This window comes from Dermacentor variabilis, chromosome 5 (genome assembly GCF_050947875.1).
Source record: "Dermacentor variabilis isolate Ectoservices chromosome 5, ASM5094787v1, whole genome shotgun sequence".
Taxonomy (NCBI): domain Eukaryota; kingdom Metazoa; phylum Arthropoda; class Arachnida; order Ixodida; family Ixodidae; genus Dermacentor; species Dermacentor variabilis.
In genome coordinates, this window is record NC_134572.1 from 64037986 (window position 1) to 64050021 (window position 12036).

At 41.9% G+C, this 12036-nt stretch overlaps 1 protein-coding gene across 2 annotated transcripts in view; it reads right to left on the reverse strand.

Annotated features, from left to right (window-relative positions):
• Window positions 1-12036, reverse strand: part of LOC142582686 (uncharacterized) — a 35942-nt gene continuing 23906 nt past the window's right edge. Inside the window, exons 9-12 of one of the 2 annotated variants that reach the window (XR_012828469.1) lie at window positions 9487-9604; window positions 4811-4928; window positions 2390-2622; window positions 1-1610 (exon numbers count right to left, since the gene is read on the reverse strand). Coding sequence is in view for 1 of the 2 variants with exons in the window: in XM_075692634.1 (XP_075548749.1) it covers window positions 2480-2622; window positions 4811-4928; window positions 9487-9604 (379 nt within the window). In the remaining variant the exon portion in view is untranslated. Of the gene's footprint in view, window positions 2623-4810; window positions 4929-9486; window positions 9605-12036 lie in introns of both variants that reach the window. The other variant, XM_075692634.1, reaches the window with a different exon arrangement.

The following is a 12036-nucleotide window of genomic DNA, read 5'->3' on the forward strand; positions in this document are numbered from 1 at the left end:
TTCAGGAAAACACATTAAATACATTTATTTGTAAGGCACCGCAAAAGCATACCGACAAGTTTCCAAACAGATGCAGCTTGTTGCAAAAATATATATACAGACTAAAATGGAAACAAATCAGTTAAACAATAGCAATTGTGTAAATTACAGTGGGAGACCTAAATCACTCAACAACACAATATATAATCAAACAACAGCAGCTGTGGAGATTATAGCTAGAAACCTAAATGGTCAACAATACAATATATTGCACCTTCGCAATGTAAAATGCCCTTTTTGCCTCTGCATAACAAGTAGCAGTGTTTCGTATCATATATGTATTTTCTGGACTATAGTCTGCAGACTGTACAAGTCTAAAGTTGAAACTTTGTGGGGTGCGGACTACGTATGAGTGTGGACTATAGAAAATGTTATTTTTTAAAGCTGGAAGTGTGCTTGAAAATAACAAGTTCACACTGCGGCTCAAAATGTTTCCCACACTAAAACAAAGTGAAACCAGCTGCACAATGATCGTCGCTGTGCACGAGCAACATTTCTAGTCCATAACATGCAAGCAAATGCTGCTACTTTTGAATGCTGCGACTTATGAGCACATTTCATTTTTCATTTATTTTTCATTTTTTATACCCTTCAGGGCCAACGACATTACAGAGGGGGAGTGGTAAATACAAAAGAATGAAGAAGACAAATACAGTTGGTTACATGAGTGTTCAAATGGCACCTGTATATACAATATTTAGCTAAGGCTTCACTGAACAGTTCGTAATTAATAAGGCCTACAACTTCGGCGGGAAGATGGTTCCAGTCACGTGAGGTTCGCGGCAGGAATGATTGCGAAATACTTTTAGTGTTGCATGACAAAATGCCGACGTTGTACTGATGATCAATGCGACTGGATACATAAATTGGATGGGGGATGAGGTGATCTTGTAGAGTATGATGATGGTACCACTTGTGGAAGAGGGCAATACGAGACTCTTTTCTGCGCCAAACCTCGCTGCAAAATTTACATGCAATATTTAAATGCAGTGATGTTGATGTATTTTAGGATTGACTACTATATGAAGTCTAATAAAGGGCCACGATTTTCATTGGCTGAAAATAAAATCTTTGCTTCTCTACTGTATACAGGTTCAGCCCTACAGCCAAGTGCAGACTATCTAAAGAAAACTTTTTATTTTATGGCTAAATTGGCTCCTTCCAGTATACACTGGGTGCAGACTATAGTCTGGAAAATATGGTATATGACAACTTGCATAGTTACTTCCAGAGGAAAGTGCCTCAGCTAAGGTTTTCAGTGCATGCTTTTCTTCAACCTAAGGCATTTCCACGTGCATACATTGCTGCAATCCAGACAACACCTGAGGCACTTAATGGCTCTAAGATAACCTCTGGGGTAGCACTAAGACACCGCATGATGCTATTAGGTGTTGCTAAATATAAATGTATAGATGTTGGTCATAGTACTTTATTGCATTTTTTTAAAACAAAATGTGCCTACACTACTGGCCTAGGTGCAACCTTTATCAAAGTTTCGAAGTCACACTGGTGCACATTAACAGACGCCAACTGCCACTGGGCCTTGTGGTGGTTCTCCTACAGCACTCCTCCTGCTCCAAAGATCAAGAGTCATGAATTCTTCTAAAATCTACGTAGTTTCAAAATAATGAAATTTCTATAGTGGCTTTAATAAACAATCCAATTACACTTCTAGCCACATGTGTGGTGCATTTTAAACTTTTTACAAAGGCTGTAACTAAAAATATAAACAATTCGAAAAGATACATGAGGCATACTAGTCAAAGTGAAGCAATAACGATGCAAGAAAACAGCTTTGCGCACTTAGTGCAAAGGACAATAAAAAGTCACAGTTCTGCCCAAAGGGTGAATCACTGACAACAATAGCAAAGTATTAGAATATTACATGAAGTAAGACTTGTAGATTCATGGGCGATATAATTTACACTAGACATTCGCTTACTGACTAAACGTAGATGGCATCATGTGACCAAAGACACACAAACATAGTTTACCAGTGACTGCATGCACTAGTCACAATGCTGCTGTGATGAGCCCCGCCAGCAGTAGGTTGCCTCCAAAGTGGAATTTCATGTTGCCGCACCTTTTGCCCTTACACTGTGTAGCACCTCCAAAATTTAGCATATCATGCAACTTCCAACACAGTGCGTGCAGAAACACAGCGTGCATTAAGCCGCTAGCCTTCTGGATTGCCTCCGCACCTGTAGCAGATTACATGGCCTCCAATACTTGCCTCACGGGCTGCTGAGACAACATGGCAACTGTGCGAAGGCCAGCTCAAGCATCCATATAATTTCTATCGCAACAAAAGGTGAGAAAAGGCAGCAAAATAAAACAAAAAATAATGCACCACCTATCTCTTGAGAATCAAAAAGTTGATTGTCCAGCAGGAGGTCTTCAAGACACGTAATGGAAGTACCAGTTCTTTTCGATTCAGTTGTCACTTCAACACCGTCCTTGTTAGTGGATCCTTTGCGGCAACCAGAAGTGGTAATGCCAATGTGCTTGAAAACGTAATAGCCGCTGGACCCTGAGGAACAGTTTCTGTTCTTGGCTTCCCTTGATTGCTTTGGCGGTCCTTTTCTACAAGAAACAACACACGTTAAAGAAAAATTTTGCAGTTCTGTCACTTCACAATATCTATACAAGCACTGAAGCAAGATTTTAAAATGCGGAAGCCACAAAAAATTTCATTTCTTCTGGCATTTCTTAAGCATTTCTTAGCTTAGAATTGACAGACCAGAGCATAATCCATACACATAATGGTCATGCAAGAAAGAAGAGGTGAGAACTATGTAAACATGAAGAAAACAATGTAAACATGAAGGAAACAAAGGTTGAGGCCAGGGCTAAAAGAAATGAGGAAAATGATAGGGCAATGTGGAAAAAAGAATGCCAAGAATACTGGCCCTACAATAAACACGGGACACAACTGATAGAAAAAAGAACACAGTGAAACTTAAGTTTCAATTACTTTATTGTACCAGAGTAACATAGCTTGTTTGTTGTCATCACATTCCAATTGCCTTACAAATGCTGTGCACAGATCAGATTACAAATAGAATTTCTGGAGTTGCAGTTCTTGCACCCACCAATGAGGTCAGGTTAAGGCTTGTGCGAAGGCTTTTTTGCGGGAGAAAGGACACACAAATGGGAGTCCTTTAAGCCTGCCATGACATAGCCTCCTCTATTTTTACAATGCCCAGTTCGCGATGTGTGATAGCCAGTGGTACACTTTAGTGGCGCCACATTCCTAGATATTTTATACCTGTGGTTGCTAAAGCACAGACAACTTTCGCCCGGCACTACTGCTGCTCCCTTGCCTCCACATAATAATAATAATAATAATAATAATAATAATAATAATAATAATAATAATAATAATAATAATAATAATAATAATAATCAGCCTGGTTACGCCCACTGCAGGGCAAAGGCCTCTCCCATACTTCTCCAACTACCCCGGTTATGTACTAATTGTGGCCATGTTGTCCCTGCAAACGTCTTAATGTCATCCGCCCACCTAACTTTCTGCCGCCCCCTGCTACGCTTCCCTTCCCTTGGAATGCAGTCCGTAACCCTTAATGACCATCGGTTATCTTTCCTCCTCATTACATGTCCTGCCCATGCCTATTTTATTTTCTTGATTTCAACTAAGATGTCATTAACTCACGTTTGTTCCCTTACTCAATCTTCTCTTTTCTTATCCCTTAACGTTACACCCATCATTCTTCTTTCCATAGCTCGTTGCGTCGTCCTCAATTTAAGTAGAACCCTTTTCGTAAGCCTCCAGGTTTCTGCCCCGTAGGTGAGTACTGGTAAGACACAGCTATTATACACTTTTCTCTTGAGGGACAATGGCAACCTGCTGTTCATGATCTGAGAATGTCTGCCAAACGCACCCCAGCCCATTCTTATTCTTTTGAGTATTTCCGTCTCATGATCAGGATCTGCCGTCACTACCTGCCCTAAGTAGATGTATTCCCTTACCACTTCCAGTGCCTCGCTACCTATTGTAAATTGCTGTTCTCTTTCGAGACTGTTAAACATTACTTTAGTTTTCTGCAGATTAATTTTTAGACCCGTCCTTCTGCTTTCCCTCTCCAGGTCAGTGAGCATGCATTGCTATTGGGCCCCTGAGTTACTAAGCAAGACAATATCATCAGCGAATCGCAAGTTACTAACGTATTCTCCATTAACTTTTATCCCCAATTCTTCTCTAATCCAGGTCTCTGAATACCTCCTGTAAACACGCTGTGAATAGCATTGGAGAGATGGTATCTCCCCGCTTGACGCCTTTCTTTATTGGAATTTCGCTGCTTTCTTTATGGAGGACTATGGACTTCCACATGACAAGTGATAAAAGTTGACGTGACCCTAACCATCACCCGTAAACTGTGAATACCTACTGGGGGCCGTATAAGTGATGCCCAGTTTTATGCTACTGGACAGGCATTAAAAAAACTCGGTACCCTTCCACTCTGTGAAGGAGGTTTACCAGTGAAGCTCTGTGTGTGGGCTCCTTAATGGCGAACTGCACCTCCGTTGCAGGTCAGCCCGGCATTGCACTATCTTTGGGATTGGCCAACGCATGGGGAGTGCTTCTTCACCTCCGCCGCATGTCGGCCTGGCATCACACTATCTTCGGGATCGGCCCATGTATGGGGAGTTTTGTGTCTACACATAAACATGACACTGGGCGAACTAGCTTTTAACAACTTCGCTGTAAAAATACAGGAAAAAAAAAGAAAAAGGCTACAGTCTACTGTACCCTTCTTTTGTAGTTCCAAGGTAACGGAGCAGCTGCTGTGGAGGGCCAGCTGTTTCCTAAGTTTGAAAATCTCATCTTTGTACTGCAGTTCCATCTCTCTTGACATAGACCTCTGGTTCTGGAATGAACAAGGCCAGGATGCAAATTTTATTTAAGAACTTCCATCGTTTTCTACAGTTATGTTACAGTGACTCCGTACAAAGACAGTAATCAGCACTTGTGTGTGAAGTCTCACTTCCTACCCTGCCTTCTCTGCACTTCAAGCTTTTTTGCTGAAAACTAACCATGAAGGTCACATATCAATGCCAGTATTAAATCAATGTATTTAGATGTGATCTTGGCAATCAGCCTGGAGAAAAAATGTTCATCTTTCTCTCGGTAATCAGTTACTGCAAGTGTGTAATATACCTAAAGACCGCAGCTGTCCTTGATGACAACCTCATTGGAAAATTTTTTTAAGAGTAGCTTGGTTACATTTTTTAATGTTTAAAAACAGCGCAAAGATGTACACCGGACAACAAAACAGAGGATGGGACGCACAAGGCGCTGACTTACAACTGCGTTTATTGGAAAAAACACAATGGCTTTCTGAAGCCTTACATCAAGCGTGCGCACATGCTCAATGTGAATAAAAGCACTTGTCATTCCCAAAACATTGCCTCGTGGAAGCGGGTGAGATTAACACCATTGTTCACCTCGGTTCAGCAAGCCCAGTTCCTTCAAAGATAAGAATTCCGAAGGCTGATGAACACACCCACTACCTTTTCTTATTATGTGGAATACTTCCGCCACTTCCCTTGTAATGCTATCCTTGTGCATAAACAGGATTTTTGTCTCATCAAAGAATGGTGTACACTCGCATTAGTGCTTTGCATAGACTCACATAAATGCATTGACCTCTCTGCCCTAAGTACAAAAGGCCGCAGGACATAGGGCAGACAGGCCGGTGCATTAATGTGAGGCTATTGGAGCACCAGAATTCTTTGGACAAGAAATCTACAAACCTGGCAAAGCATGTAATGAATATCAAATGTAATGAAGGCATTCTTGCGATAGATGAGACTTTGCTGTAACGAGGTATAAGTTTACAGCCCAGTGGTCCTCAGCCATGGATGTGTCGGGGAACCCTTGCGGACTGGTAAAAGTGATGGGGAACACTTGCAGGGACAGGGGGGGAGTTGCATGTCCCGGAACTGGCAATGAGTCAAGGTTAAACTGGCCTCCAAAAAACGCGAATTTTTCTTTTTTTTCTTTTAGGGGTGCACGAATATCAAAATATTTGAATACGAATACATAAGTTTCGAATATTGAATAATGATATACACATGCATTTATTGGCAAGTTGGATTGAATTGATATATTCGAACATAACAATTACATTGTCAATGTTACAAAACTAGACCAGTGAGCCATTGTATTAAAGCTTTGTGCATTTGGCTCATGTTAACTTGGAAAACTGAGTAATTCCCACTAACTGTCGTTGCCAACCTGTGCCTTATTATACCGCGTCAAACGCCCGTAAGCTCGAAGGCATGTGACCCTGTGCCAGCTGTCACTCATTGCAATTGCTGCCAAGCAATAAGCTCAGAATCAGGGGTAGTGCTGCAAAAAAAAAAAAAAAAAAAAGTGCACCTCGTTGTTCGCAAACTCGCGCCCCTTTCTACTCAATGGCTGGCTTTCCTGCAAGCTTTCTCCGATTAGTGGCTTTACAGGCGAAATTTCGCCAGCAGCACAAAATTATCACAAAATTCGGTGCAGTATTACTCTAATATTCTTAGATTAGATAGAAAAAAGTGAAAAGAACCGTGTTTCCTCCCGCACCGCCAGCAATATATTCGATTTGATTCAAATATTCGTATCCAACCGAATACTTGAACATTTTCGGATATCTATTCTCGAAACGAATATTAAAAATATAATCATCATCATCACCCTGTTTTATGTCCACTGCAGGATGAAGGCCTTTCCCTGTGATCTCCAACTGCCCCTGTCCTGCGCCAATCGATTCCAACTAGCGCTCACGAATTACCTAATTTCACCGCTCCACATAGTCTCGAGTGCATTTCCCTTCTCTTGGTACCCATTCTGTAGCCCTAATGGTCCAATGGTTATCTAACTGGTGCATTACATGGCCTGCCCAGCTCCATTTTTTTCTCTTGATGTCAATTAGAATATCGTCTATACCCATTTGCTCTCTGATCCAAACCGCTCTCTTTCTGTCTCTTAACGTTATGCCTAGTAATCTTCGTTCCATCACTTTTTACGAGTTCCTTAACTTGTTCTCAAGTTTCCTTGTCAGTCTCCAAGTCTCTGCCCCGTATGTCAGCACTGGTAAAATGCACTGATAGTACACCTTCCTTTTCAATGATAATGGTAAGCCTCCAGTCAGGAGCTGACAATGTCTGCCATATGCAATCCAACCCATTTTTATTCTTCTATTCTTTAATCATTTGTTGTAACTCATCTGCATTGTTGCTGAATAGAACAATGTCATCGGCAAACCTAAGGTTGCCGAAATATTCGCCATCGATCCTTACTCCTAAGCCTTCTCAATTTAATAGCTAGAATACTTCTTCCAAGCATGCAGTGAATAGCATTGGAGAAATTGTATCTCCCTGTCTGACCATTTTCTTTATAGGTATTTTCCTGCTGTTATTGTGTAGCATTAGGGTAGCTGTAGAACCTCTGTAGATATTTTCCAAGGTATTTACGTAAGTGTTCTGTTCTCCTTGATTACGTAATGCCTCTATGACTGCTGGTATCTCTACTGAATCAAATGCCTTTTCGTAATCTATGAAAGCCATATAGCGAGGCTTATTGTACTCTGCTGATTTCTCGATAACCTGATTGTTGACATGGATGTGATCCATTGCAGAGTATCCCTTCCTGAAGCCAGCCTGTTCCCTTGCTTGACTAAAGTCCAGTGTTGCCCTTATTCTATTGGAGATTATTTTGTTAAATATTTTATATAATACTGGGAGTAAGCTAATGGGCCTATAATTTTTCAATTCCTTAACGTCTCCATTTTTGTGGATTAGTATAATGCTTGCATTCTTCCAGTTTTCTGAGACCCCTGCAGTCAATAGACACTTTGTATAAAGAGCCACCAGTTTTCCAAGCATTATGTCTCCTCCATCGGTGATTAAATCGACTGTTATTCCATCTTGTCCTGCCGATCTTCCTTGTTTCATGTCTTGCAAGGCCCTTCTGACCTCATCACTAGTTATAGGAGGAGTTTCCATATCCTGTTCATTACTGTTTCTAATGGAGGTATCCTGACTCCTCTGGCTACTGTACAGGTCAGTATAGAATTCTTCCACTTTTTTTACTATATCTTCGAGTTTGCTGATATTACCCTGCTTATCTTTCAGTGCATACATCTTGGTTTGTATGCACTGTAAGTAAGTTTCTTTCTCACTGATTTCAGGCTGTGTCTATCTTTTATGGCTTCTTCAGTCTTTCCCACATTAGAGTTTCGAATATCACTTATTTTCACCATGTTGATCAGTTTCGACAGTCCCGCAAATTCTATCTTATCTCTCGAGTTGGAAACTTTCATTCTGTGTCGTTTATTTATTAGGTCCTTTGTTACTTGGGAGCGCTTGCCTACTGGTTGCTTTGGTGCCTTGCCTCCCACTTCAATTGCTGCCTCTGAAGCCAGCCTAATTACGGTTTCATTCATTACCTCCATGTCATCTTCATCTCTCTGTTCTAAGGCTGCATATTTGTTTGCAAGTACCAGCCTGACTGTCTGCTTTTACCTGTACTGCCCCTAGGTTAACCTGTTCTTTCTTGGCCAATTTTACTCTTTCTCTCTTCAAATTGAGGTGAATCCTAGCCCTCACTAACCTATGATCACTGCATTTTACCCTACCTATCACTTCTACATCCTGCACTATACTGGGATCGGCAGAAAGTATGAAGTCAATTTCATTTCTTGTTTCACCATTAGAGCTTTTCCAGGTACACTTTCTGTTGCTATGCTTCCTGAAGAAGGTGTTCATTATTTGCAGCTGATTCCTTTCCGCGAATTCTGCCAGCATCTCTCCTCTAGCATTCCTAGAATCGATGCCGTAGGTGCCAATTGCTTGTTCACCAGCCTGCTTTTCCCCCACTTTTGCATTGAAGTCGCCCATTACTACAGTATACTGAGTTTGCACTTTTCTCATTGCTAATTCAACATCTTCATAAAAGTGACCTACTTCCTCATCATCGTGACTGAATGTTGGAGCATAGGCTTGTACTACCTTTTACCTATACCTCTTATTAAGTTTGATTATGACTACAGAAAAATATAATATTCGATAATAATCAAACTTTTTGAATATTCGCACACCCATATTTTGCGGACATGGGTTTTGTAAACTCCAAAAAATGACTTCGCGGACCCACATTTGAGAACCTCGTCCTGCACACAGGTAGCTTCCCACTTAGATTAAGGGGTCACTTCGCGCTGTATGTATGCAGTTGACAGCAGATAGCAAGGGCTTCAACTCTGGCATTGTTTAGTGTACTTGAGGATAGGTAAAGAGGTACTTCAAGATATCTAGCACCTTGCACGCTTACTACCTCCCAACTCCTTACACTACCAAAAACAGCAGGTGCAGCACAGACGGCAGTACGGCAGCTGCAGCACAAAGTGAAGGTGAAGTGGGAATGTCGAGGTGGGCACAAACCATGAGTTCTAGGTTTCGTGCTGTCAGATCAGCACAGAGCTTCTTGTAGTCATCCAACTCCTTTCTCATGGCCTCACATTGGCGCTTCTTCTTGGCTCGGGATCTCTGTGCTGCATACCTATGAATCAAACAAAGGGGACCAAAACTTTCAGTCACTAGTACTACTCTCGAAGCCCAGTCTAAGGTTCTGCCTTCTGGCTGGTCTACCATGAGCTGAGTCAAGCACTGTTGCATTGGCTTTGCCTTGAGACACATTCGACTGGTTCCTATTACACTCGGACTTGGCACTGCACGTAATGCCCTCGCAATATGTGTCATGAAAAGCAAGGTTGCAAAAAAGAAATGTGCCAATATTTTGTGCCTTGTGCTATGGGGGTGGCATATGAAATTCACCTCAGCAGTGAAAAATCCTAAGTAGGGCAAACAGGCAGATTCATTATTGACCCTCTGGGGGAGCACTTAAACAATTTCAGTAAATGTGATAGTGCGCACTGCGAAGGCTGCTCTTGTAAGCCTTGCATTTCATATGCCACGATTCTGGGCAAGAGCAGGGAGCAATAAGTGTGAACTGTTAGAGGAGTTGTATAAGTTAAAAAAAAAAAAAAAAGGCTATGCTCTTGTTAGCGACATGTCAGTCCCCTTGTAGTCTAGAGAGATAGTTTATTTTTCACACATACAACTGATGCACACACAACATAAAAACAAGTCACACAGCGTAGGCTGTCAATGCATTGCACATGCAAAAAAATATTCGTGCTTCTGACGCCTTCCTTTCATTAAGCAGTTGGTAGTGGCACTTGTGTGTCATGCTCTCTATGTGGTGGCTGATTTTTTGCGCTGTTAAAAAGATGTGCATGTATTGTAAATCCTCGAGCGCGCAAACAAAAGTGCTCCCTGTAGCACTAGCCAAAACAAGAACCATCCACGATCATTGAAAAATGCTTGTGGGACGTCAGTCCTGGTAATTAACCCTGTAGATGGCTTTGAAACTCCTCCTTCACTTTTTTTTAGTGCCTGAATTCTGTGACATGCTGCAACACTTCCCGAGCACTTCCTCATTTTCACACTCATGCAGTTTCTTCTTCCCTCTCTTTCCCAATTTTTGTATACCTCTACAGCCTTCCTTGGTGCAGGGTAGCAAAAAATAAATACACACTCTTGTTTAACACTCATTTCTTTCCTTTGCATTATAGGCATCACAGACTGGCTAGAAGGTGTTGCAGTTGTTTTAACTTCCTGCAGGTGCTGCCGATGCCAGCAGCTTGGGCTGCGATAGAAATGAGATGACGTCCTGAACAGCAACAGACACGATCGTGTCATGGCTTCCTTGAACTTGATAAGTGCAGCATCTAGTGATCTATAGCTCGTGTTAAAATGCGTACAGCATGCACAGTTATGCTATAGACGTGCATAACCTGGAAACACTGGCCTTGAGTTGAACAATAACCAGACAGTGTCGAAAACGTGTAGGGTCTCCTACAAGATATTGCTCTGTTTACTGGGCTATGTGATGTGGTGCTGCTGTCGGTATGGAATTACGTCCCTGTATATGCCCAAAAGGGGTCAGAGTTGTGTAAAGATCCGCCTTTCGTTCCAAAGTTTTTCAATAAAGCCACTGTCGTGCATGCAGGAACCAAAACTAGCACAGCAGCTGAAGCTAATAGGCGCTGCTGTATCATTTCCTTTTTTTTTGTGGTTTGCTAGTCATGCCTAACAACATCCCCGACACTTGTTCGCATGCACTGTGCAAGTTAGCACTTATGAGCGTAAAATACACTCGAACAGCCCAAAACGTTGTATGCTCCATGCAGTATATTGCAATAGTAACTGTGCAGAATCCTTTATACAGTATGTATGCAAAGTCATCTCGCCATGTCCGAATGGCACGGGATATTCGTTTTAAAGAGATCTTAATAAAGAAAATGCATGGAGCATAAACAATTTAATTGTGTTTGTTCTGCGACGTCACTGCCAACGAGAATAAGTTCGGCTATAAAATGCGTATGCAAATTTTGGCCACTGCGGCCGGCTGATTAACGATCCAAGAGAACTATTGTGCCCTGCAAGTATGCTAGCGAATGCTGGCAAAGCATCAGTCATCGCTGTCATTGACAGCAGCTGCTCTGGCCGACCCCTACAGTGCAGATGCATGGATTGAGAAGTATTTTACATTTCTACATGCACACATTCTATGTACATTGCATTTTACAATTCCTTCATGTGCAGGGTAAACCGCCTGGCTTCTTTTTGGAGCTGGGCAGTTGCGGCCTATAAGGAGAAGCAAGTGCAGTTGCTGGCATACAATTGACCATTCGCATGGCACTGCATAAAAGCCTTTGTTGTCTTCTGTACGACTGTACAGTTGGATGCACTACACCTCATCATACCAGAACACAAGTTGTGTGAATATGAGAAGGTTCATACCAGTTCACTGCGCAAGACAAGAGAACACTGCCGCTATCATATGATACCATAGCCGATGGAAGAAATGCATGCTCACTTCTTACCAGCACTAGATTGCAATGTCAATGGCTCTGAAGGAAAGGAAAA